General features: G+C 45.7%; 1 protein-coding gene across 3 annotated transcripts in view; it reads right to left on the bottom strand.

The window, feature by feature from the left end:
- The window catches only part of A2ML1 (alpha-2-macroglobulin like 1), a 54,318-nt gene that overhangs the window by 15,831 nt on the left and 10,759 nt on the right, over positions 1-27,728 (bottom strand). For 2 of the 3 annotated variants that reach the window (XM_005570054.4, XM_065523744.1), the window contains 22 exons: positions 24,677-24,697; positions 23,695-23,854; positions 23,336-23,420; positions 22,108-22,234; positions 21,231-21,345; positions 20,123-20,232; positions 17,929-18,096; positions 16,419-16,646; positions 14,615-14,675; positions 13,875-14,020; positions 12,385-12,534; positions 11,141-11,335; positions 9,957-10,047; positions 9,445-9,559; positions 7,717-7,945; positions 7,394-7,520; positions 5,477-5,598; positions 4,896-4,947; positions 4,147-4,230; positions 2,236-2,412; positions 1,986-2,067; positions 1,469-1,625 (listed from right to left, as the gene is read on the bottom strand). In XM_005570054.4, the coding sequence (XP_005570111.3) occupies positions 1,469-1,625; positions 1,986-2,067; positions 2,236-2,412; positions 4,147-4,230; positions 4,896-4,947; positions 5,477-5,598; positions 7,394-7,520; positions 7,717-7,945; positions 9,445-9,559; positions 9,957-10,047; positions 11,141-11,335; positions 12,385-12,534; positions 13,875-14,020; positions 14,615-14,675; positions 16,419-16,646; positions 17,929-18,096; positions 20,123-20,232; positions 21,231-21,345; positions 22,108-22,234; positions 23,336-23,420; positions 23,695-23,854; positions 24,677-24,697 (2,802 nt within the window). The remainder of the gene's footprint in view (positions 1-1,468; positions 1,626-1,985; positions 2,068-2,235; positions 2,413-4,146; positions 4,231-4,895; positions 4,948-5,476; positions 5,599-7,393; positions 7,521-7,716; positions 7,946-9,444; positions 9,560-9,956; positions 10,048-11,140; positions 11,336-12,384; positions 12,535-13,874; positions 14,021-14,614; positions 14,676-16,418; positions 16,647-17,928; positions 18,097-20,122; positions 20,233-21,230; positions 21,346-22,107; positions 22,235-23,335; positions 23,421-23,694; positions 23,855-24,676; positions 24,698-27,728) is intronic. The other variant, XM_045364719.3, reaches the window with a different exon arrangement.

Genomic DNA, 27,728 nt, shown 5'->3' on the forward strand with positions numbered 1-27,728 from the left:
GTCTCGAACTCCTGACCTCATGATCCACCCACCTCAGCCTCCCAGAGTGCTGGGATTACAGGCGTGAGCCACCGCACCCAGCCCCCAGGTATATTTCATACAGCGTGTAAGAGAAGATGAAGACGAGAACTTAGGGGAGACTAATAAGATCCTGCAGAGGAAGTCTAATGAATCCTATAAAGAGATTTTTTTTTTTTTTTTTTTTTTTAACACTCAAGATTTTTAATCTTTGCCCTGGAATAGCAATGTAAGTGATTTCTCTAGAAAAGTTTATTCAAGTCTTTCTTGCACTGAGTGTGTTCTGAATTGAACGAGTTTTCCTGCAGGATCTACGCCTCACCCTGTTTGGGACAGGTACAAGCAATAGTGAACAGAAGAGAGCAGTGCCTCTGGAGTGCAACTGCCGTGCTTCCAATCTCAGTCCTGCCACTTATTAGCATGTACCTTGGGCAGTTTACTTAGTCTCCATCCCTTAGTTTCTTCATCTGTAAAATGGGATTAATAATGACATTCCAATACCTAGCTCACTGATTTGTTGTAAACATTAAATAATGTCAAATAAACCACATGCCTAGAACAGTGCTCAGCAGAGTAAACCTCTTACAAAAGACGTTGGGCTGCCTACTAGTCCTCGCCACAGGAAATGGCTTTCCCATATGGATTTGGTGACATAGTAAGAGGCCCAGAGATCTTTTAGTCCAGTAGTCTCAAATTTCAGTGTGTATCAGAATCATCCGGATGGCTTGTTAAAACACAAATTTCTGGCCCACCCTCCCAGAGTTCATCATTCAGTAGATGTGCGCTGGGAGTCAGAATCTGCATGTCCAACAAGTTCCCAGGTGATGCTGATGCTCCTGATCTGGGAACTATGCTTTGAGAACCATGCTCCAGTCTACATTCTCTCTCTCTTTCTCTCCCTCTCTCTCTCTCTCTCTTTCTCTCCCTCTCTCTCTCTCTCCCCTTTATTTTTTATTTATTTATTTTTTGAGGCAGGGTCTCACTCTATCACCCAGGCTGGGTGCAGTGGTACAATCACAGCTCACTGCAGGCTTGACCCCCCGGGTTCAAGTGATCCTCCCACCTCAATCACCCAAGTAGCTGGGACTACAGGCATGCACTAACATGCCTGACTAATTTTTCAGTTTTGTTTTGTAAAGATGGGGTTTCACCATGTTGCCCAGGGTGGTCTCAAACTCCCAGGCCCAAACAATCAGCCCACCTTGGCCTCCCAAAGTGCTGGGATTACAGGCATGAGCCACCGCACCCAGCCTTCATCTGTATTCTCATTCTACAGATATGAAAACTGAGGCCCAGACCAGCTAAGCATTTTGACCATGGACACCCAGAGCCACAGTGGAAACCAGAAGAAAACTGATTCCCAGGCCAGTGCTTTTTTGCTTCTGCTCAGTCAGAGGTGTGAGGTCCTTTGAGACAGTGGCCGGCTGCAGGCCCCTGGACAGATCCGCACCTTCATAGCTGTGTGAAGGAGAGTTCCCACGTTGGCATAGCAGCCGCTGAGGAGCTGGTTTCCTGCCATCCACTTGAGAGCATCCTGGATGTTCTTGGGATCAATGAAGATGAATTTCTGAGCTTGGCCAAAGCATTTTGTGACAAAGGCTGTCAGCCTACATGGGTAAAGAGGAAAATGTGGCATGAAGGTGAATTTCCAGGTGAGGGTGCAATCATTTTTTCATGTATTTGGGTGCATACTTCCAGAAGGGGAACTGAGGGAACATATGCCACAGCAGGCCCAGAAAACAGAGGCATGAATGGGCACCAGTGAGGACAAGAACAGAGGAGGCACAAGCTCAGGGAGAAGATCGAGGGACTTGACCATCCATGAGGGTGAAATAAGCAGTATTAAAGAGGTAGAAGACTGAGTGCAAGAAGGAATGGGGTTAAGGGGAGAAGTATTGGAATAGTTCCAGAGGGCTCAGGAATTATGCTGTGGAGTACACAACTCATTGGGAATTGGGCGATATTACCATGTGTTTCCATTTCCATCTCGCTCCCCAAAGGCACTGTATGAGCCATTGCTGTGTTTGTACGTCAGCTCCTTCTGGTACCCTGGGAAGCCAAATGTGGTTTTAGATCACAGTGACAACTTCAAAAAACACCGCCGTGCTTTTCAAGGATATGGGACACTTCAGGGGCTGGAATTCCCTGTATCTTATCAATCTGTCATAGGGCCTAGTGGAGGAGAGTGTCCAAGAAAGAAAGATTGAACCAACTTACCTATCTCCAGGAAACCCACTGCCCGAGACCTGATTTCCTCCGTCAGCAGCCCTGCCTTCTCCAGGTACTGCAAGACATAGATGATAGGAGCAAACAACACCATGTTCTGCTCGCCACAGCCACTGGGCATCTGCACCAGACCATCTAGGTTCTGCAGGGCTGTGCCCATGATGTCTCCTGGGATCCAAAAGGAGAGAGAGAAGGTGGGGGTACAGAGAAGAAGGAACCCTCTAAGAGTTATCATCATTCACTTAACAAACATGTATTAGCTATCATTTAGTAAGTACCTACTATGTGCCCTGGGAAGACGACAGTAAATCAAACTCAGTCTCTACCCTCAAAGAACTCACAGAGGAGCAAACCATTACAACACATTACAATTTTTATTCCTTATAGACAATTTCAATACAGTACTACAATATCATACTGGATATGTAGGAGGTGCTAGAGGACACAGAGAGGTGCATAGGCTGTCTAAGAGAGTTCAGGGCTTTTAAGAAGACATGTCGCTGAGCTGATGAGTGATGTGACAAAACTTACATCACTTAGGCTCAATCTCTAAGTTCCTCTACCACTGCACATATGTTCCTCACCCTCCAAATCACCAAGTTTCTCTAAAACACAGTCCTGACACTCTTCTCCAAGTTGTCACTGACCCCTTCCTATGCTTCCCAAGCCAGTGAGCCTGACATACGTGACTCATTAACATCTGCACTGTAGCCAACGAGCTCCATTCAAATCTATAAATGTGTCCTGAATGTCAACTATGTTGCAGGAACCGTACTAGGAACAGAAAAGAAAAAGATGTGGCCCTTGCTCTTCAGGAGACCCCAACACAGTGTGGAAGACAGACATAGACACTGAACTCTAATAGAACAAGACAAGCGCTATGTCAGACTGATGAATAAAACAGACAAAACAGAGACGTTGTGACTGCAAAGGATCTCAACAGAGGGCGAGCGAGTAAAGAAAGAGTCTAACATTCACAGGGCTCCTACTACATGCTAGATATTGTGCTGGGAACTTTAATATTGCACTTAATCTTTACACCAGTCTGAGAGGTAGGTTATTGTTACTGTTTTACAGAAGAGGAAAGAAGGTCCAGAACTGTTCACTAACTTGTTCAGGGTCACGCGGCTACTAAATGACAGGTTAGATATGATTTTTAAGTTCATGCTTTTCAATCCACTTCCTCCCTTGCCCAAAACAGTAAGTGTGCTGCCTATTGTAAATATGGTTGTATCTTCCCTAAACTATACCCAAATTCCTCATTTTTAAAAACGGCTGCTGCAAATATTTTGTCTTCCCTTCACCCGATTTATAGACTGTCTAAACCTAAATACATATCAAGCTTCAGTGACCTTAACTTCTTCCTACCCTGACTCCTTTCTTTTTTTTTTTTTTTTTTTTTTTTGAGATGGAGTCTTGCCCTGTCACCCAGGCTGGAGTGCAGTGGTGTGATCTCGGCTCACTGCAAGCTCTGCCTCCCGGGTTCATGCCATTCTCCTGCCTCAGCCTCACAAGTAGCTGGGACTACAGGCACCCGCCACCAGGCCTGGCTAATTTTTTTTTTGTAATTTTAGTAGAGACGGGGTTTCATCGTGTTAGCAAGGATGGTCTCGATCTCCCGACCTCGTGATCTGCCCGCCTCGGCCTCCCAAAGTGCTGGGATTACAGGCGTGAGCCACCACGCCTGGCTTCCTTTCCATTTTTAACTAGAATACAAGTCTAATCCCGTCTGTATTGTTGCCTACACTGTATTTCCCTCCTATATAAAATACGCTCTTTTTCCTTCAATCACTTATCATTAGTCACATTCTCCAGATAGGTCCGCATGTCCCGCCCCACCCCACACCTTTGCAGCCTCCATTCTCCTTTTTGTTTCTGAGCCAAGAATCTCTAACTGCTTACCCAGAACTGTAACATAAGCCTTGGTCGAGTCAGGAACAACATCCACTGGGAGGTCCAGGGAGACAGATTCAGATGCCACCTTTCCTGTGAGAGGCAGAAAAAAGGTGACACAATAGATGATGGGGAATGGCAGGGGTTCTGAAGCCAAAATTGTAGAACTTTCTATAATCCAGGGATTTGTGTGCTCGGTGCTTTCTCTGGGATGCAGAAAGCACTGGGTACTATTCATAGTGATAAATTCCACAGAGAGTCATCATCGTGCTGTACACTTTCTCTTCTTCCTCCTGCCTCCCAGTTAATCAGCCCCATGAGGAATGGCACCCCAGACTCTCCAGTTCCTTCTGGTCCTGTGCATTCCTCCTTTTGCCTATGAAAATCTCCTGCCGCCAGATGTGCTGGCTCACGCCTGTAATCCCAGCACTTTGGGAGGCCAAGGTGGGTGGCTCACAAGGTCAGGAGTTCGAGACCAGCCTGGCCAATATGGTGAAACCCTGTCTCTACTAAAAATACAAAAATTAGCCAGGCATGATGGCATGCACCTGTAGTCCCAGCTACTCAGGAGACTGAGGCAAGAGAATTACTTGAACCTGGGAGGCAGAGGTTACAATGAGCTGAGATCGCGCCACTGCAATCCAGCCTGGAGGATGGAGCGAGACTCCATTTCAAAAAAGAAAAGAAAAGAAAAGAAAAGAAAATCTCCTGCCCTCTAAGGGAATTCTCACCACCAATCCTGCTCTGAGTCCACCCACCTTTTGGGCACAGCAATGAGCTGTGTGTCTTCTCCACAAGGACTCCTTCAGGCTGGCATGAAGAGAGACACAGATAAAAACAACAAAGATGAACGTCAGGAGAGATGGCACTAAAGGAAAGGGAAGGGAGGCCCCCCGCTGTGTCCCCACGGCTTCCCTCAGAACTGCAGAGAAGGGCTTCTCATTGAAGCTCAGAAGAACTCCGTGTCAACCAAGGATGGGCCCTTTCTCTAAAGTTCTTTCTGGGCAAGCGCTAGAGCCAAAGACACAATTAGGCAACTTCTGAGGGGCAAGATTGACAATGGGCTTCATGACGGGACAAAAAAGGCAGCTATTGATGAAGACAGACATTTTAATCAGGGAAACTAACATTCATTGAGTGCCTATGATGTGCCAGGTTTTAGGTGCTTTCATAGGCCATGGGTGTGGATTAGGCAAATGTTCAAGGGGCCAGGGAAGGAGAAAGTTGAAGCTGCCCGATTGGACTGGAGTACGGTTGCTGTGAGAGACAAACTCGCAGCAAGAGGAGATGTTGAGCATCCCTCAGTTGGTTGCTGTCTCGACCTCTGAAGCAAACTCACTTTGACGAGAACTGGCTTGATGAGCGTGTCACTCCGGCCCTTTTGGGGAACAAACCCCTTCTGGCCCCCACATGGTTCATTGCTGTCCAGAATCTTTGTACTAATAGTAAAGTTAATGTGACCTGAGAGAAAGAAGGAGAAGGGAAGCCATTAGCCCTATTGCCAGAGGTACCAGCGAGGTCCGTTCCCATTTGGATCAGCATTTCTGAAACTTTAATGGGGATCTTGCTACAGTGCAAATTCTGCTGCCACAGACCTGGGGTGGGGCCTACATCCTGCATTTCTAACAAGCTCTCAGGTGATGCCAGAGAGGCTAGTCCGGTGTGGTAAGTAACCTCTAAGGACCCTCAGAGATCCTTGCATCCTGATATTTGCATCCCATTGAGTGTGGGCTGGATTGAGCGACTCACTTCTGTTAAATAGAACAGGGCGAAAGTAATGACTCTTCTGAGATTAGGTTACAAAAAGACTGCAGCTTCCATCTTGGGTGCACCCCTTTTCTCAAACTGCCTGCTCTGGGGAAGACGGCTGTTGTGTGATGACGCCGCCCAGCGGAGAGATTCATGTGATGAGATACTGAGTGAGGCCCCTAGCCAACAGCTGAGGTCAAGAACTGTGTCCTTCAGTCTAGCAGGCTGTGAGGATCAGAGACTTTGGGATGAGCTTGAAAAATCAATCCTCTCCTAGTCAAGTCTTCAAATGAAACCACAGCCCTCACTGACAGCTTGAGTGCAACCTCATGAGATACCTTGAGCCAGAAGTACCCAGCTAAGCTGCACCCAGATTAATGACCCGTAGAATCTGTTTGATAATAAATGCTTGTCCTTTTAAGACACTTAAGTTTTACAATAATTTGTCAAGCAGCATGAGATAACTCATACATACGAAGATCAAACTTTGAGTTGCAAGGATTTCACCTATGAGTGACTGACATCCCATAGAGTTGGGGGTGAGGATTAAATGAGTTAAAGGTGAGGTGACTCATTCTTGTAATCCCAGTACTTTGGGAGGGTGAGGCAGGAGAATCGCTTCAACCCAGGAGTTGGAGAGCAGCCTGGGACACATAGCAAGACCCCTTCTCTGCCAATTGAATTAGCCAGGCATGGTGGTGAAATGAGCCTATAGTCCCAGCTACTCTGGGAGGCCTAGGTGAGAGGATCGCTTGAGCCGGGGAGGTTGAGGCTGCAGTGAGCCATGACCACACCACTGTATTCCAGCTTAGGTGACAGAGTAAAATCCTGTCTCTCTAAAGAAAATAAAAGGCCAGGTGCAGTAGCTCACACCTGTAATCCCAGAACTTTGGGAGGCTGAGGCAAGCAGGTCACCTGAGGTCAGGAGTTTGAGACCAGCCTGGTCAACATGGCAAAACCCCATCTCTACTAAAAATACAAAAATTAGCCAGGTGGTGGCACGAAACTGTAATCCAGCTACTTGGGAGGCTTGGCAGGAGAATCACTTGAACCTGGGAGGTGGAGGTTGCAGTATGCCCAGATTGCGCTATTGCACACCAGCCTGGGCAACAGGCTTCCTCTCAAAAGGAAATAAATAAAATAAAAATTAATTAATCAATCAATTTAATGAGTTAATATACATAAAGCAGTTAGAATAGTGCCTGGCCCAGGGACTCTTATAGTAAGTCCTTGATTAGTTACATGACCATGTACTCCTTGTCCAGCTACAAATATTAAAAGCTCTCCCTTTCACACTCAAAATATTCCTGTTTGAACAAATTTGGTCACCTATCAAAGAGTGTTTGTATTGACTTATAACAGCCTTAGGAGGGAGAAAAATAGAAGTAAATAAAACAAAGAGGGAGGAGGAAGCAAAGCAGATGTGGCAGAGAAGAAAGACCGAGTGCTTAGTCACTGGGCTTCTGTTGCAGGCTTTCCTCACCCATCTACCGCTTCCCTCTCTTACCCAATTTGACAGCTGTGATGTTCCAGTGATAGGTTTTAGCTTCATTAGCACAGAGACAGCTGGAGATCTGAGAATCTGCCCGTGATTCTAGCTGGTACTCATGCGATTTAGCCAGGTCAGTCTGAACCTAAGGAGGAGGTTTAAGAGACAAAGGGTCCAAACGAAGGACGTAATACATAGAGGCCTGGGAAACCTGGGGGCCGAGATACTGACATCTCCTCTCTTTCCCAGGGAAAATTGGGATGCTTCCAATTTAGAGACAAACTTATGCGGGAAGCGTGATTCCAGGGCTGACACCTGACTCCTGTATCCCCAGCTCTCACCCTGATGCAATCCTTTAGGTAATTGAAGATGGTGGCAGTAAGACGAAAGGATTCCCCACGGACTACTGAGTAAGGGAGAGTCAGGTCCACAAAGAACGGCTTGAAAGCAGTTAGTCCAACAGTGGGTGAAAGCCCGAAGCCTCTCGACTGGGAAGTGCAGAAAGTCATCGCCTTCCACTCGGTGATGGCATCAGGAACTGTGACGTGGACCGCCTCCTTCCCGGAGTTACTGTGAGAACACAAGGACCCCCGTGAGGCAGACGCAGCGTGGGGCGAGAACTGTTGTGAATTAAGCCACAAATTCGGTGGTGTGTGCTGGTTCATGCTTGTAATCTCAGGTCTCTGAGAGGCTGAGGTGAGTAGATGGCTTCAGCCCAGCAGTTTGAGGCCAGCCTGGGAAACATAGCGAGACCCTATTTCTACCAAAATTTAAAAATTAGCCAGGTGTGGTGGTGCATGACTGTAGTCCCAGCTACTTAGGAGGCTGAGGCAGGAGGATGGCTTGAGCCCAGGAGTTTGAGGCTGCAGTGAGCTATGATTGCGCCACTGCACTCCAGCCTGGGTGACAGGACAAGACCCTGTCAAAAAAAAAAAAAAAAAAAAAGCTACAAATTCATCTGCAGAAGTGAATTGTTAGTGTTGTTGTGTGCGAAGAAGTAAAGAGGCAACTGAAGAGGTGAGTCTCAGTGTGAATCCTCCAGTGAGTGAGGCTGCACTCATATGGAGGAGGGGGACTGTGTGGGGAGTCAGGGGTGGGCATCTCTGTGCAAGCACATCTGACAGAGAGGCTGGTGCCCTCTGAGTCTGTGAGGATGCGTGTTCTCAGGGCTTGTCAAAATGGACATGCAAGCAGTGGGCAAAAACTGATGTCAATATGTACCTTTAAATGTGTGTGGTTCAGTAGTGAGAACACAGGGCCTGCAATGCGTGAGTGTGGAATTGTGTGGATTTGTTTTGAGTGGTTGTAGATGAATGCATAAGAATTCAGGTAGGCTGGGCACAGTGGCTCACACCTGTAATCCCAACATTTTGGGAGGCCAAGGCGGGTGGATCACTTGAGGCCAGGAGTTCGAGACCAGCCTGGCCAACATGGCAAAACCCTGCCTCTACTAAAAATACAAAAATTAGCCAGGTGTGCTGGCAGGCGCCTATAGTCCCAGCTACTTGGGAGGCTGAGGCACAAGAATCACTTGAACCTAGGAGGTTGAGGCCTACAGTGAGCCAAAATCGTGCCACTGCACTCCAGCCTGGGTGAGAGAGCAAGACTCTGTCTCAAAAAAAAAAAAGAATTCAGGAAAATAAATAAATTCCCACACCCCATCAAGCTTTCGTTGCTTAAGACTTAGAGCCATTAGGAATGCATCTGATTCTGAGTTTTGTACAGGCTCTACGTTGTAGAATCTTACGTTTTTTTCTGGTGGTGGTGGTTGTTACAGGGTTTTGCTTTGTCACCCAGGCTGGAGTGCAGTGATGTGATCTTGCTTCACTGCAGCCTCCACCTCCCAGATTCAAGTGATCCTTCCACTTCAGCCTCCTGAGTTGGACACAACTACCACCTGGCTAATTTTTAAAATTTCTTTTGTAGAGACAGAAGCTCATTATGTTGCCCAGGCTGGTCTTGAACTCCTGGTCTCAAGTGATCCTCTCTCCTCAACCTCCCAAAGTGCTGGGATTACAGGCGTGAGCCATGCACCTGGCTCTTTACTGTACTTTTGAGTCATCACTTACCCAATAGGAAACAGATCCCAGAGCCAGGTCTCCGGGAAGTACTGGCGAACCTGAGAATCCTCTGCTTGACGTGAAGAAGTTGATGACGCAAAAGCCTCTGGATGACCACCACCTGCTGATGAAATTGAGAATATGAAAACTTTAGGAAACAGGAGACTTGTTGTGACATAAATTGGGATGGAGGGATTACTAGAAAGAAATTTAGAGGGAAGCAGAGAAAATCCAGTCAGAGGCAAGGAGGAAGGACCAAAGAGGAACTAACTAGTCACAAAGGTCATCGAGGGAAGTGATAGCCAAGGGGGTTTGGCCAGGGAATGGATACATAAGCTTCAGGCTTCAAAAGCTCTCCCCAGAGACAGAACCCTCGGGAAACTTTCTGTATCTGTGACCCACAACCCATTAGCATTCTCAGGCTAGAGGCTCAGTGCAAGAACAGGACACAAAGAGGAAACGTGGAGAGTTCCAGGATTGTTAACATCTCAGAGAATCCACACACCACAGAGGTAGCTTACCGCCCATGGCAGTGCTGTATTCTGGAGATCTGTAGCTGCAATCTACTGGCTTCTTGATTTTGGCATTGGACAGTATTTTCAGGCCCATGTCCTGATAGGCATCAGAGAAATAAGTATTAAGGTGGTCCCTTCCCCAGCTACAAAGGCTACTGCCCAGGAATTCCACCATCAAAGAGTAGAAACAAAACATTCTTTTTGAATTAATGGTGAAACTGGGTGTTCTTACCCGGAACTCAGCCACTGAGACTGGTTGGCTTCTGTTCCAACTAGCATGAGAGGCTTCAAGTTAAACTTATTTCATCATTACATACATTTAATGGTTCTTCCAAATATTATTCACTGTGTCCTTATTATTTGACTTACGTTCTGAACGTGCTGAGGGTAGGGACCATATCAGTGTACTCAATTCAACAAAAGTACAATGAGCATTATGAGGGGTCAGGCATTAGAGAGAATACAAAGGTGAACAAGACCTAGTTCCTGACCTCAGGGACCTCCTGGTCAGACTTGGGTCACACAGCATCCCAAATCCTGCTCATAGAATAGGTGCAAATTATTTTTTATAATAATAGTAAGAGATCTCTGGTCTACCTTCCCTAATTTTCCCTCCTGATTGATCTCATGAAAATCAGTGATTGGGGACAACAAAAGAGGAAGAGTAGGTCTAAACTCTCTCACAGTGGTTCTCTTCAATGCAATTGGACATCTTCTTCAAGCGTAAGAGCCAACAGAGGCCACCTTACACGTCAGAAGCTTCTTTCAAGATTTGGTTCCCGGCCGGGCGCGGTGGCTCACGCCTGTAATCCCAGCACTTTGGGAGGCCGAGGCGGGCGGATCACAAGGTCAGGAGATCGAGACCATGGTGAAACCCCGTCTCTACTAAAAATAGAAAAAAATTAGCCGGGCGCAGTGGCGGGCGCCTGTAGTCCCAGCTACTCGGGAGGCTGAGGCCGGAGAATGGCGTGAACCCGGGAGGCGGAGCTTGCAGTGAGCCGAGATTGCGCCACTGCACTCCAGCCTGGGCGACAGAGCGAGACTCCGTCTCAAAAAAAAAAAAAAAAAAAAAAAGATTTGGTTCCCATCAGTGCCCATATGAGTCTCTCTGCTTTCTTAGATATGAACTTTCCTTTGCCCCTTCCCACCACCATCTTTCCCATAAGAACAAAATGGGTAAGAAGACGTACCTGGAAAAAGCTGAAGAGGTCCGTGCCTTCAGAGAACCAGGGCCTCCAGATAGCAGAACGCTGGCTCGAATGCCCTTGGGGCACTGGGTCAATGAGGGGCTGAGGAAAGTCCCATGGGCCAGACACTGGACACTGATCATATTCAGCCACTTGATAGGGGTAGTGGTCATACCAGAATGGAAACATCCCATAGACCTGGGACAAGGGGAGAAAGGAAATAAAGCATTGACATAGTGACATCAGTTGAGAAATTTCTCTCAGATTCTGGTGCTCAGTTTACTACTCCTGTATCATTTCTCTTTATTACTCCAGAATTATTTTTATGTTTTTTTTTTTTGTCATAATTACCTTTCTCACTTTCTAAAACATTAACCTCTATCTCACCTATTTTTTTCCTAATCCTATCCCCTATTTCATTCTCTCTCTTGTTTTTTTTTTTTTTTTTTTTTTTTGGAGACGGAGTCTTGCTCTGTCACCCAGGCTGGAGTGGTGCAGTGAGATGATCTCGGCTCACTGCAACCTCCGCCTCCCACATTCAAGCAATTCTCCTGCCTCAGCCTCCCCAGCTGAGTAGCTGGGATTACAGGTGCCGGCCACCACACCCAGCTAATTTTTGTATTTTTAGTAGAGACAGGGTTCACCATGTTGGTCAGGCTGGTCTTGAACCCCTGACTTCAGGTGATCCGCCCGCCTCAGCCTCCTAAAGTTCTGGGATTACAGGCTCATTCTCTTTTCTTATCTCTGCGTTCATACTAACCATGCCTTCTCTTATTCTTTCTTTTTTTTGGTTTTGTGTTTTTGAGACGAACTTTCGCTTTTGTTGCCCAGACTGGAGGGCAGTGACTCGATCTTGCTCACCGCAACTTCCGCCTCCCGGGTTCAAGTGACTCTCCTGCCTCAGCCTCCCCAGGATGACAGGCATGCGCCACCATGCCCGGCTCGTTTCTTTTTCTTTTTGTATTTTTAGTAGAGACAGAGTTTCTCCATGTTGGCCAGGCTGGTCTCGAACTCCCGACCTCAGGTGATCTGCCTGCCTCGGCCTCAAAAAGTGCTGGGATTACAGGCGTGAGCCACCGCACCCAGCCCTCTTACCCTTTCTAACTTCATTTTTACGCCAGTCTTTTTACCACCTTATGGCAGTGCATTATTTCCCTAAGACTTTCTCTCCACTGCCTAAAACCTACCTCTTAATTGTCTTCTCCATCAACTCCCTCTTCCCACTCTGTCAGCAGACAGTTACTCACAGAGCGGTTGCTCAGCTCTCTCTCCGGCCTGAGCAGTAAGACACTCTCATCCACCGCCCGGAGGGCGCACAGGGACCCAGGAGCTGCCTGCAGCTGTAGCTCCACTTCTGCTCCTGGAAGCTGCTGGGAAGGGGAGAAGCCAAGGGAAACCTGGGGAAGGGAAAGGTATAACTTGGGGATCAGGTCAGCCCGGAAAGGAGGGGAAACAACATAATTTGGGTCATCAGCAAATATGCCCCAGCTACGACATCCAACCCATTCTTTCACTCTTGTACTTATCTTTCTTTGTAAAGTCTAACTCTTCAGGACTTGTATGCCATGATGGAGTTGGGAAATGACAGCAGCACAGTACAAGGACAGAGAAAGTTTATAAGACAAAAACTGGAGAGAACATGTGGAATAACTGTATAGAACATGCGGCTTCCCAGTATGGCTCTTTTTTTTTTTTTTTTTTTAAATAGAGACAGGGTCATGCCTATAATCCCAGCACCTTGGGAGGCCAAGGCAGGTGGATGACCTGAGGTCAGGAGTTCAAGACTAGCTTGGCCAACATGGTGAAACCCTGTCTCTACTAAAAAAAAAAAAAAAAAAAAAAAAAATTAGCCAGGCATGGTGGTACATACCTGTAATCCCAGCTACTTGGGAGTCTGAGGCAAAAGAATCACTGAACACAGGAGGCAGAGGTTGCAGTGAGCCGAGATTGCACCATTGCACTCCAGCCTGGGCAACAAGAGCAAAACTCTGTCTCAAAAAAAAAAAAAAAAAAAGAGAGAGAGACAGGGTCTTGCTCTGCAGCCTTGAACTCCTGGGCTCAAGCGATACTCCTGCTTCAGCCTTCAGACTAGCTGGGACTACAGGTATGCATCACCACACCCAGATAATTTTTTTTTTGAGACAGAGTCTCACTCTGTCACTCAGGCTGGAGTGTAATGGCATGATCTTTGCTCACTGCAACCTCCGTCTCCTGGGTTCATGTAATTCTCCTGCCTCAGCCTCCCAAGTAGCTGTGATTACAGGCGCCCACCACCATGCTAGGCTAATTTTTGTATTTTTAGTAAAGATGGGGTTTCACCATGTTGGCCAGGCTGGCCTTGTACTCGTAACATCAGGTGATCCACCCACCTCGGCCTCCCAAAGTGCTGCACACCCAGCTAATTAAAAAAAATTTTTTTTATAGACAGGATCTTGCTGTGTTGTCCAGGCTGGTCTTGAACCCATGACCTAAAGAAATCCCTCTGCCTTGGCCTCCCAAAGCACTGGGATTACAGGAGTGAGCCACAGTACCTCATCCAGCGTTACTTTTTAAAAGAAAAAGTAGGAGAGAGATGGATTTCAACACAAACCCCAAACATTAAAGATATAAATATAACACAACATCCAATGTCAACATTATCTTCTTTCCCTGACCTATCTTGTCTCCAACCCCAGCACGCACAAGATCTTTCTCTATGCCCAACCTTTGTCTTCACCCTTCTCCGCTACCATTTTACCTGATTGTCAAAGCACATCTCGACTGAGAACTGAATTTTGTCAGCTACAACACCTCCACTAGGGAAAATGGCATAGATCACCAGGGAAGGGTCAGGGGCCAGTCTCGAAGTGAAGGTCAGTGAGAGAGAGAAGGAGCCTTTCAGTCCTGAAAGAGAAGAGGGAATATACAGGGAAATTAGAATGCACGTCCAACCTATCAATGGCATCTAACTGTATGCACTTTTCATTGAGCCAGTGCAGGTGGCACGGTGCAAATTACTTCTCATTTTTCTCTTTTCCTGTGATGACTGTTAATGCTCCAATTCCATTGCTTCTGTGTATAAGAATTGTTTTCTGGAATTCATTTATTTATTTATTTATTTATTTATTTATTTATTTATTTATTTATTTATTTTTGAGATGGAGTCTCGCTCTGTCGCCCAGGCTGGAGTGCTGTGGCCAGATCTCAGCTCACTGCAAGCTCCGCCTCCCGGGTTCACGCCATTCTCCTGCCTCAGCCTCCCGAGTAGCTGGGACTACAGGCGCCCGCCACCAGGCCTGGCTAATTTTTTTTTTGTAATTTTAGTAGAGACGGGGTTTCACCGTGTTCGCCAGGATGGTCTCGATCTCCTGACCTCGTGATCCGCCCATCTCGGCCTCCCAAAGTGCTGGGATTACAGGCGTGAGCCACCGCGCCCGGCCCTGTTTTCTGGAATTTAAAAATATCCTGTTCACTTCCAGGAAAAGCATGTACACTCACCTTTCTTCTTAGAGTTCAGGTGCTTCTGCCCCTCCATCACCAAACTTCCTTTCCCTATTAACTAAAGAAGAAAAGAAAAGAATCAACCACACACAGAAGTTATGGTAAGTTCACCTTGGACCAACTTCCAGAGCATCTCTGCATCCTTTCATGAGGAGAGGCTCCTTTCGCTGTTCAGAGCCCGGGTCAATTCCCCACCCAGCATCCACTAGCTTGACAAATGCAGGGTGCTGCCAGCGGGTCCTGGTGGCTCCTGCTGCAGTCGGAGGTCTGGCTGAGAACCACGCAGGTGGATGGGAGGAGTCTGACAGCATAGAAATTGTTCCACACCATAGATAGCTGTCTGCCATTTCTTGAAGATCTCCAAATTTTATTTTCTTATAATCCTTGTAACATAAAGTCAGCGAAAATCTATCCTCATAAGTGTTTTTTAATTACAGCTCAATTTAAAATTCAGTGGAAATAATTTCATCCTAAACTACCCTGAGCCCTTCTGACATTGAACCCTCTAGAGGGGAAATCTCCTCTCCTAACTCCCCGTTCCTGTCCACTCTCACTTGAAACAGAACGCAGTGATCTTGTTTGTAAGCAGCCTCTCATCTCACGCTCCTGCAGGGCTCCGTGGTCGGTTCCTCGGATGCCTGCCCGGCATTAGCCATTCGCCCTAACTTCACTTTTCTCCTACACCTCCCCACACTTCGGTCCTGAAGACAGAGCCCACATTATCACCTGGACTTGTCATTTTCCACCTATCTTTTCTCTTTTCGTTGTATTAGGATGATTTTTTTTTTCCCACTTAATGACGACACTGAAACCACAGAAGCTGCTGCAATGATCCAGAGGAGAGAAAGTCTCTCATTGACTGAGAGGAGCATAAGGGAACAAAGAGGCTCCAAGCCATCAAACCTGAGGTTTCCATTCTACTTCCTGACTGTCACCAAGGTGACCAGGAAAGCTGCTTATCCTTATACACTGCTTTCAGGCTACCAAGTTATGATTTTATTTCCGCAATGAGGCTGCTATTGATGTGAATTTTAACCCCATATCATCTATTTGATAATATTGACCAATGGAACACAGAATGAAATGTATCCTGGCTGGGCGCGGTGGCTCACTCCTGTAGTCCCAGCACTTTGGTAGGTCACGGTGGGTGGATCACCTGAGGTCAGGAGTTCAAGACCAGCCTGGCTAACATGGTGAAACCCTGTCTCACATAAATTTAAAAAAAAAAAAAAAAAAAAGTATCCTGAGTCCCATGCCCTCCCCACACTCCCTCCCAACTACCCACTTTTTTTTTTTTTTTTGTCCTGGCCAGCACTATTTTCTCAGGTAATTCCTCATTTTATTTTCCCACACAATTTTCCTGTGTTCCTGCTCAGAGTCTCTTTTTTCCCCCCAATGCTTTCCATCTCTTACACCTATACTGGGCCATACAGTATCTCATATCTCACATGGGAATATTAAATACTTGAAATGTGCTCAGTCCAAACTGAGATACGCTTTAAGTGTAAAACACATACCGAGTTTCAAAGACTCAGTTGAAACAAGAATGTAAAATATCTATTAAAACTTTTTATATGGCTTTCATGTTAAAATGTTAATATTTTGGATATAATGGGTTAAATAAAAAATATATTTAAAATTAATGTCAACTGTTCTTTAACTTTTTTAGTGTGGCTTTAAAATTGTTTTTAATTAGATGTGCATCTGCAATTCAGACAGCCTAGGTACCCTCTCTGGCTGGCTCTTCTCATTCTCCTTCCTTCCCAGCATACTTTCACCCATCCCCGTTTCCTGGCCTCACATAGTAGGAGAAGCTGATCTCTTGGTCAGGGCTTGCATCAGCTGGGTCGATGTAATAATCCACCAGCACTTCCTGGGGCTGGCCACATTTCAAGGGGCCGTTGAGCCGGTGGATGCCAAGGAAGCTGTGGGTTGTGTTGTAGAAGGGTCGCAGGTGCAGGTAGGCATTTTGGTAGTAACGTGGCACTTGTTCCGGATTATATACTAAGTCTTCCATTTGAAACTTTCCCTGAGAGTGAAAGAGAGAGAGAGAATTTTAGCATGCACCCCAACCATAGAAACTCCATGGACTTGTTACGGTTTTCAAATAGAGCGCTTTCTCTTAAATCTTCACTGCCCGAGAATGGCATGTGGGTATTTCCTTAGCGGTCCAGCCAAGGATGGATAAAGAATCTATAAACGTAGTAGTGTGCAGCAATATTTTGGTATGTAGGAGAGTGAAAGAATGGCTGAATTATAGTTACTAAGTGAGGGGAAATTGTGGGTGATGTATCTTCACAGATACTCCTGGGATAGATGAACATGACTTAGATCATATAGAAATCAAAGATTGTATTTCAGGGATAAGAAAACTAGGTACAGAAGATACTAAGATTGAAAAATAACTATTTTTGAGTAATTGAGTGATGCCTAGAGTAAAGAAAGAGTCAAATTAGCCACAAGGCAACTAGTATATGTTTACTTAAGTCCTGTGGTTGAACGATCTCATTAATGGCTCCAATTCCTCACACATACCCTGCACCCTTCAAGATCAACATCCGTTAGCCTGTAGTCTTCCAGTACCCTCCTAGTCTGACTGTGGGCCCACTGTGTGATTTGTTGGGAATGGGATGTTAACATATGCAATGTATACAGGTTTGAAAAAGCCCTGAACATCAGCTTTTGCACTTGCACCTCATCACTGCCATAAGAATATACCCGGGCTAGCTGGCTCCTGCATGAGAGGTATGTGGAACACCAGCCTATGGCCAGCCGATCTGCAGACAGGTCTGGAAATCGAGATCAGCAGAGCTGCCTGGCTGAATGCCCCAGATGCACAAGCAGTGAATGCTTTGTGTTGCATGATACTGAAGTTTTTAGCTGTTTGATAAGAAGCATTGTTGCGGCAGTTCATAATTAACACTTATAAGTTATCTAGAATCTAGAGTTCTCTTGTTTGCTGTTTTTATTAAGTAATGAGGGGAAGGGAAGGGGAAAAAGAAAGAGAATGACTGAGTCACCTTTTCCTCCCTACTCTAACTTCATATATAGATAGGATCAGATAGAGATGGGGGTAAGTTAAAAGATGTAATAATAGAAATAGTAGTTTTCATCTCAGTAAGGACTATTTATCTGATTGATATTAAAACAGAAAGAATCTAAGGAAAACTTTTTGTCAACGGGGGAGCAGGACTTGTCAGTGAGAGAGATGTAATTCCAAGCAGAGAGGAGGATAGGAAACAGGAAAATTCTGAAGTTTTCCTTCAGGGAAGCCTTACTTTCTAGGAAGCTGGTCCTCCATCCATGCTTACCTCCAGAGAAACATCTGCCCCATTCCAACTGGATGTATCCACCGTAAAGGGAGCCAGGCCATTGTTGTCAGTAACCAGGGTCTGGTTGAAGGTTCCGTTCATGCCATAAATCACCAGAAACACTAGATGGTTCTTGAGGAGGGAGTCATCATGGCCCCTAACTCTTATCTGAAGGACAAACGTCATTAGGGATTAGAATTAGGTTTGGAGTAAACTTGAGTATGAAGTGAAGTGGAATATTAGGTTGGTGCAAACTAATTGCGGTTTTGGCACTAAAAGTAGTAACAGAATTTCTAAGAATACATTTCAGGGAAGAGTCCTGAAAAAGATAAATGTGATTCTAGCTTTTGAACTAGGATCTGTGAAGAAGTGAAAAACAAACAGAAGTAACAGCCCAGGGCAGAGCTAGATTTGCCCCGTGGCTAATGAAACTTTAGGGCTCTTCGTTTGCGCAGGCTCCTTCAAACTTTCTGCACACTGTTTTTGGTTTGTTTTTTCTCTCCTTCCTTCCTTTCTTTTTTTGAGATGGAGTCTCCCTCTGTCACCAAGGCTGGAGTGCAGTGGGACGATCTCGGCTCACTGCAACTTCTACCTCCCGGGTTCAAGCAATTCTCCTGCATCAGCCTCCCAAGTAGCTGGAACTACAGGCATGCACCACCACACCCAGCTAATTTTTGTAGTTTTAGTAGAGACAGGGTTTCACCATGTTGGCCAGCTCGTGATCCACCCACCTCGGCCTCCCAAAGTGCTGGGATTACAGGCATGAGCCATTGCGCCCAGCCTATTTTGCTTTCTTTTTCTTAAAGAGAATCCCCTACCCTCCCAAATTGTGTAATCCTTAGGCTCTAGAAATAATTTGCACCCATCCTTGGTCTGGAGAAATGATAACTGAGGAATAAATGCATCTCTATATGTGCAATATTACTGTGTGGACCAGTTGTACAGGAAGTAAAGAAAGATAAGCTGAATGAGGAGGAAATTCAGTTAGATATCAGAAAGAAAACACTAACAAAGAAAATTTAATTATTTATTTATCTTCTTTTTTTTTTGAGACAGTCTCACTCTGTCGCCCAGGCTGGAGTGCAGTGGCATGATCTTAGCTCACTGCACCCTCTGCCTCCTGGGTTCAAGCAACTCTCGTACCTCAGATTCCCAAGTAGCTGGGATTACAGACATGCGCCACCATGCCTGGCTAATTTTTGTATTTTTGGTAGAGACAGGGTTTCGCCATGTTGGCCAGGCTGGTCTTGAACTCTTGGCCTCAAGTGATCTGCCCACCTCAGCCTCCCAAAGTGCTAGGACTACAGACGTGAGCCACTACACCCTGCCAGGAATTTAAAAATCTCTAAAGAAAATTGCTGATCGGACACAGTGGCTCACTCCTGTAATCCCAGCACTTTGAGAGGCCCAGGTAGGCAGATCACCTGAGGCTGGGAGTTCGAGACCAGCCTGACCAACATGGAGAAACCCCATCTCTACTAAAATACAAAATTACGTGCCTGTAATCCCAGCTACTTGGGAGGCTGAGGCTGGAGAATCGCTTGAACCTGGGATGTGGAGGTTGCGGTGAACAGAGATCACGCCATTGCACCTCCAGCCTGGGCAACAAGAGCGAAACTCTATCTCAAAACAAAAACAAAAATAAAACAAAACCAAAAAAAAAAAAAAAACCAGAAAGAAAAAGAAAACTGCTTAAAGAGCTATACATGGCTGTCAAGGAAAATTTCATATTAACCTTGCCGAGATGCAGGAGACCAGGCTGGACAATTTCTCTAGAAACCCTGCAGCTCTTAAATACAAAGATTTAGACATTAGAAGATCAGCCCCTGGCATTAGAAAGACCCCTAAACTGGCATTAATATTCAAGGTGCTTCTCCTATGGGATTAGGGGCAGCACAGCACAGGGAGTGGAGAGTGTATACCCCGGAGGCAGGCTTCCTGGATTTGGTCATAGTTCCCACCTATTTGCTGATAACCTTGGAAAAATCACTTAGCCTCTGTTACCTGTCTCGTTACCCATAAAATGGGGCCAATATAGTGTCTGCCTCATTGCATTATTGTAAAGATTAAAGTGAATACGCGTAAAGTACTTGGAACAGCGCTAAGTTAGCTATGTGGCTATAGCTGCAGGAAGGAGGTAAGGTAGATGGTTACGCATTTTTTTTTGTCTCTGTAGAGAAAAGTTTTAACATACCTTCCCACTGAAGGGGAAATTGGGATGGTAAAAATTGCTGGTGTCTTCAAAGATCATTGATCCCATTTGTGGAGAAATGTAGATATTCTGAGTGGCATTGGCCTCCAAGCCTGCAGAGGGAAACCAGACGTATAAAGATCTAGGCACCTGATAGTCTCATCTTTGTGTTTAATGTCAAGTCTCTGAGAGAATGGCGGCAGAGGGATGAAGTTGAATGTATTTCTGGCCAAAGATCCAAACCAACTTCGCCTCCCCAGTCTTTTGGAGAAGTATGTAGTATTTCTTATAGACGGCAACATGGGATCTGGCATTTCCCCTTGACTGGGAACCAGGAACAAGGTACCACCCAAACACTCAAGAGGGGAGGTCTTGTGTCCTTGGAGTAATTATCTGTCCCTGGGACCAGCCCTTTTTATTTCGCTTTTCTTTTCTTTTCTTTTTTTTTTGAGACAGTCTCGCTCTGTCTCCTAGGCTGGAGTGCAGTGGCCTGATCTCGACTCACTACAACCTCTGCCTCCCGGGTTCAAGTGATTCTCCTGCCTCAGCCTCCTGAGTAGCTGGGACTACAGGTGTCCGCCACCACTTCTGGCTAATTTTGGGGTTTTTTTGTTTTGTTTTTGTTTTTTGTTTGTTTGTTTGTTTGTTTGTTTTGAGATGGAGTCTCGCTCTGTCGCCCAGGCTGGAGTGCAGTAGCCGGATCTCAGCTCACTGCAAGCTCCACCTCACAGGTTCACGCCATTCTCCTGCCTCAGCCTCCGGAGTAGCTGGGACTACAGGCGCCCACCACCACGTCCGGCTAGTTTTTTGTATTTTTTAATAGAGACGGGGTTTCACCATGTTAGCCAAGATGGTCTCGATCTCCTGACCTAGTGATCCGGCCGTCTCGGCCTCCCAAAGTGCTGGGATTACAGGCTTGAGCCACCGCGCCTAGCCTAATTTTTGTATTTTTATTAGGGATGGGGTTTCACCGTATTGGCCAAGCTGGTCTTGAACTCCTGACCTTGTGATCTGCCCACCTTGGCCTCCCAAAGTGCTGGGATTACAGGCTTGAGCCACCACGCCCAGCCTCTTTCACTTTTCTTAATGAGCCAAGGAGTACCCTACTTACCTGTCCCTTCCTCCACAACAGTAGCCACAATGTTGATTTGATGGTTGTACGCATATCCAATAAGGTCAAAGGTGGCCATGTCCACAGGTGCTGAGAAGCATCCTGTTTTGTCAGTCTAGTGAGGCGATCAGAGACAGAGATAGAGAGCAGATGAGGAATATAATCTCTACGTCCATTTTATAACGTTCTGTAGAAGGAAATAATTTCTCATCTCCACACTTTAGTTTCTAATATAGAAAAACTCTCCTCCAACATGAACTACACACTTGCACATAGATAATCATGAAATGACTTTGAAGCTTCAAGATTTGGGAAAGGGAAAAAGAAATGACTTCAAAACTGGAAAATTGTGTCTTACAGGGGTTTAGGTAAATTTCTTGGTTCCAAGGAAGACTCTAAAAGACTCCCTGTTGAGGATAAAGATCGCTGCTTTGTTCTTTGGAACTGGGATAATAATTCTGGGAAATGATTTCTACTTTGGGCTGTTTACCACTTTTCTAGATTGTTGCCTTCTTACTCTTTAGGACATGTGGATAGGTTCTTTTTTTGGGGGAGGGGGTGGGAGGGGCAGAGTCTCGCTTTGTCACCCAGGCTGGAGTGCAGTGGCGCCATCTCAGCTCATTGCAACCTCCGCCTCCCAGGTTCAAGCGATTCGCCTCTCTCAGCCTCTGAGTAGCTGGGATTACAGGCGCATGCCACCATGCCCAGCTAATTTTTTGAATTTTTAGTAGAGATGGGGTTTCACCATATTGGTCAGGCTGGTCTCAAACTCCTGACCTCGTGATCCGCCTGCCTCTGCCTCCCAAAGTGCCGGGAGGATAGGCTTGAGCCATCACACCCGGCCGATATGTTCCTTTTTTACCTGTCATTTACTCACCTGTCCAGAGAAGTTCCTGCATTTGTCAGGTAGCTGTTCCCGTTCCACCTGTCGATACCAGTAAGTATGTGCCTTCTGACACACAGATACCTGCACTGCCCCTAGCATGGGCTTTCCATAGGTGTACCTAACCAAGAAAAGCATGAGGGGTCAGAGTTGGGAAATTCCACTCGAGATCCGGCTCTTCCTCCGAACACCACTTCTCTCTTCTCACACTCCAGCCTCTGAAAGAAAGCTCTGACAGTCCAGGCCAGTGTGGTGGCTCATGCCTGTAATCCCAAAACTTTGGGAGGCCGAGGCAGGTGGATAACTTGAGGCCAGGAGTTCAAGACCAGCCTAGGCAACACGGCAAGACCCTGTCTCTACTAAAAATACAAAAATTTGCTGGGCATGGTGGCTCACACCTGTAATTCCAGCTTCTCCAGGAAGATGAGGCAGGAGAATCGCTTGAACCCAGGAAATGGAGGTTGCAGTGAGCCGAGATCGCCCCACTGCACTCCAGCCTGGGTGACAGAATGAGACTCTGTCTCAAAAAAAAAAAAAAAAAAAAGAAAGAAAGCTCTGATAATCCTACCTTTTCTAGCCCTCTTTTCCTTCCCTACTTTACTCAGTCTTAGAGTAGATCCACTCCACAATTAGCACCATCTTAAGAATGAAAACAGTATCTTTCTTTCTCCTGATCCCTATTTATCTATGGGATTCAATATTGTGTCTTGTAAAGACCAAATCAATACTGTCTGAGTGAGCAGTGGGAAAAAAAGAGCAGAAACACAACTATAAAATACGTTATTGGCGGGGTGTGGTGGCTCACGCCTGTAATCCTAGCACTTTCGGAGGCCGAGGCGGGTGGATCACCTGAGGTCAGGAGTTCAAGACCAGCCTGGCCAACATAGCAAAACCCCGTCTCTACTAAAAATTCTAACATTAGCCAGGCATGGTGGCGTGTGCCTGTAATCCCACCTACTCAAGAGGCTGAGGCAGGAGAATCGCTTGAACCCGGGAGGTGGAGGTTGCAGTGAGAGGAGATCACACGATTATACTCCAGCCTGGACGACAAGAGCAAAACTCTGTCTCAAAAAAAAAAAGGTTCTGGGATAAGTCATGACTCTGAATTACACAAAATACCCCAAGTTTTGGCCCCCCTATAATCCCTTTCCCCATGTAATTCCCTCATCATATCTCTTGATGCATCTTTAATCTCCACCAGATCTCAAGCTTCTGCTCTTACCTACAACAAATTTTTACTAAGAAAGATTCCTGCACCGTTGATAACTCCTTGGGTTCCACCACTTCCACCTTAAACTTCGGCAGCACTGAAGAGAGTAAAAGGAGAAATGGAAAAAGAATTGGAGGAGGACGCAGTCAGATAGGCAGTGAGCAGAGGGGTATAAACACAGTGAAAATTAAATTAATGGATCTAATGAAGGAGGCATTATTTAGGTAGAATTCTCCTAAAGTCATTAGCTGGTTTAGCATTGATTCAAAAATGAATACATAATCCTTTCCCAGAGTAGATTTTACTCTACCTTTGCTGATTTTAAGATGAGATTATACCCAGTACTTTGGCTTGTCCATTCCCCCACCTACCATATTCCTCCACACTGAAAGTGCCAAAGGTCTTGCCCTCAGCCACTGCCACAGTGTAGGTGCCCAGCATTGCCTCTGGTGCCAGTTGGAAGGACAGGTCTACAATGCCTTGCTCAGGTGCCACTTCCAGCCACTGTGCAATCCTGTTGCTGTTTGGATCCTGTCCAACAGAGAAACTGCATGATGTGCCTACCTGTTCACTTCCCACTCTACCCTGCAAAACGCAGGTAAAGAAGCAAAAGGCAGGTAAAGAACCCCACCCATTGTTCAAGACCCCTGTGATCTGTGTCCAGGAAGAGTAGCTCCCTATGTTATTTATAACTTTCTTTATGACTGAATGAGGTAAATACTTCTATAGATCCAGCCCCCATTTGGGAGGAAATTTTGTAGATTTTAATGATCACACTGAGTCCTCTGAAGTGTTATCTCCAGTTTTAGAAAGTAGGACCCGGGATGTCATTTACAAAGAATGTTTACTCTGTTTCTGGTCCCTATTAGGGGACAAGGCTGAGGAAATTGATTGTAAGATACCTAAAAAATGGGTGATTGAATGGAAAAATGGAGGAGATATTGTGGAGAAATCACCCTCTAGATCCTTTCCTTTAAAACACTTCTCACAGGTGTTTATGTTATCATGTACCTATTGAGAATGCCTATGGCAAGGGCTGTTACCTTAGACTAAGGGGAGTACAGAACCAAGCCTGGTTAAGTTGGCTGGGCACAGAGAAGTTAGGGGAATGAGAGAGCGGTGTAGTCATTACAGAGGCTGGTGTTCTTGTCTACTGAAATGTAGTTGTGAGAGACCAGGAGGGCAGAGGCGAGAGAACAGGCACAACTTAGGTGGATGTGGGTGCTCGGTGCTGGGCAGTCATGGGGCTCTGGGCCAAGATCTCAGAGTTGCTTCTGTCTTCAAGGTTTACCACCAAATTCTCATTCTTCCTCTTCCACAACTGACAGAGAAGAGAAAGAAACTTCCACTTACCTGTAGTTCCACCATGGAGTACTGAAAAGGAAAACGAGATAATGCGGGTTAAAGAAGGGTGACAGCAGTAAGAGTAAGTTTGCTGAAAGCAAAAGTTCACAAATAATTCTTAATTTCCCTCTTGCCCATTTCTTCATTTCTTCCTTTCTAAATGGCTCTTTTGTGCCCTGAAAAGAATAACAATGGGGGCACAGACTTCTCGGGAGGGAAACAAGGCAGAAGGAGGGGAAGAGTGGGGGCAGGAATCTCAAAGGAATTGCCAGTCTCCAAAGATCTGAGGAACTGGAGCATCAGACCAGTCTCAGTGCCCTGTGACTGAGCTCTTGCACAAAAAACATGCCTAAAAGAAGTATTAGCACCAGTGGGTTCCCCAATGTTTAAACCTTTTCTTGGTAGCCAACCATCTCCTGGCCTCTTCCTTTACCATCTAAATGCATGTGGGCAGGAACCTTACTTTCTTTTCTTTCTTTCTTTCCTTTTTTTTTTTTTTTTTTGAGATGGAGTCTTGCTGTGACACCCAGGCTGGAGTGCAGTGGCGCGATCTCGGCTCACTGCAAGCTCTGCCTCCCGGGTTCAAAGGATTCTCCTGCCTCAGCCTCCTGAGTAGCTGGGATTACAGGTGCCCACCACCACACCTGGCTAATTTTTGTATTTTTTTTAGTAGAGATGGGGTTTCACCATGTTGGCCAGGCAGGTCTCGAACTCCTGACCTCAGGCGATCTGCCTGCCTTGGCCTCCCAAAGTGCTGGGATTACAGGTTGAGCCACTGTGCCCAGCCCAGGAACCTTACTTTCAAGCAATGCAAATAATTATTTTTAAAATTGTTTGTAATAGTTCCATTGGAGAATCACGTATCAGTTTCCTCAAGACAGTAGTTGCTAAAAAGATGCGTGAGATTGAAAGCTGGAATTTAGTGAATAGCAGGAGAGGGACTCAGAGAGAGTGCAAAGGTATTCAAAAGAGAAGACCAGTTAGGATCTAACTTGGAAAGAAGAGAATGAAATCAAGACAGTGCTTGATTTTTTTATTCTTGGGCCAAGTACCATGTGATGCCAACCAGTGAAGAAGCTGAACCACTAAATACAATTATCAGCCTTGATATTAGGGATAATGGCAATTCTTCAAAAAAAAAAAAAAAAGTCAAAAAATAAGGAGATATAAGGATCAAAATGAACTAGGACTTCCACAAACCTGGGCTATATAAACATCAGGAAGAGAATATCACTAAGATTCTTATAGATTTCCATAAAGTCAAAACAAAAACAAACAAACAAACAAAAACACTTCTTTAGGCCAGGCACTGTGGCTCACACCTGTAATCCCAGCACTTTGGGAGGCTGAGGAGGGTGGATCACCTGAGGTCAGGAGTTCAAGACCAGCCTGGCCAACATGGTGAAAACCCATCTCTACTAAAAATACAAAAATTAGCTGGACATGGTGCCACACACCTGTAACTCCAGCTACTCCGGAGGCTGAGGCAGGAGAATCACTTGAATCCAGATAGTGGAGGTTGCTTGAACCAAGATCATGCCACTGCACACCAGCCTGGGCGACAAAGTGACTCAAATACAAAAGACAAAACAACAACAAAAAACACTTAGATAACAAAGTACTTTTCTCACACAGGGGATCAAGAATCAGGAAAGACATCAGTTGGCCAGAAATAGGCTCTGGAAGAAAATAAGTGTTTCACGAGGAAAGTAGCATTTCTGAGACCAGTCATGGTGGCTCACGCCTGTAATCCCAGCACTTTGGGAGGCTGAGGTGGGCAGATCACGTGAGGTCAGGAGTTTGAGACCAGCCTGACCAACATGGTAAAACCACATTTCTACTAAAAATACAAAATTAGCCAGATGTGATGGTACGTTCCTGTAAACCCAACTACTTGGGAGGCTGAGGCGGGAGAATCCTTTGAACCCAGGAGGTGGAGGTTGCAGTGAGCTGAGATCCCGCTACTGCACTCCAGCCTGGGCAACACAGTGAAACTCCGTCTCAAAAAAAAAAAAAAAAAAAAAAAAAAAAAAAGGAAAATAGCATTTTCGACTGAAAGTTGCCTGGAGTTTCTGAATAACTGAGTACAGCAATCAAGTTAGACAGGGTTAGTTAATATCAGGCTTACTTTACTTGTTTGGGGATAAAATATTGTGCTGTGTAAATGAAACTGACTTTGCAAAATTAAAACTGAGGAAATTATGACAGTCAAAGGAATCAGACTTAACCGACACTATCTTGCTTCTAAGCCATTCCACTCGTCTCACCTTAGGTACCCCCACTACACCCCCCATCAGCAGGAAGAAGCCAGAGCAATCGACAGGCTTTTCCCATCTTCAGAGCCCACACCTTAAGATTAAGGTATTATAAAACCCAAAGGGAGGAACTGAAGCCGCCTTTGCAAAATTATAACTGAGGAAATTATGAAAGTGAAAGAAGTCAGACCTAACCAACTCCATCTTGCTTCCAACTTTGAAGCTGTCCTTGTGGATTCCTGGGTGTAGGCCAAACTAACTTTGGGAAGGAATTCAGTTCATGGTTTGACTCTGAAACAAAATTGATAACAGCCCTTTCCCAATAAGACCCCCTTCTTGCCTGGGGTCCAGTCTGTCTTTGCAGGACTAACAAATTAGCTACAAGATTAGAAATTACAGTTTAGGGATCATGCAGCCTCGGCTCCAAGAGTCTGAACGTCCTCAAATTGCTCCTGGGGATAGTATCACTATAGTAAAACCTAAAATCAGTGCCTGAGATGTTTTCAGACCCTGCATTCTGGATCAGCTGACATCACCCAGACCAGTAATCTGGCTCAACCAGTTCTGCCATCCCGCCCGGGAGGAGGAAGACAGCAAGAAAACCTCACTTTGACCATCTATGACTCCATCTCCAACCTGACCAATCAGCACTCCCCACTTCCCAAGCCCCTACCTGCCAAATTATCTTTAAAAACTCTGATTTCCAAATGCTCAGGGAGACTGATGTAAGTAACAATAAAACTCCAGTCTCCCGCACAGCTGGCTCTGCGTGAGTTACTCATTCTTCATTGCAATTCCCCTGTCTT

This window comes from Macaca fascicularis, chromosome 11, assembly GCF_037993035.2.
Source record: "Macaca fascicularis isolate 582-1 chromosome 11, T2T-MFA8v1.1".
Classification (NCBI taxonomy): domain Eukaryota; kingdom Metazoa; phylum Chordata; class Mammalia; order Primates; family Cercopithecidae; genus Macaca; species Macaca fascicularis.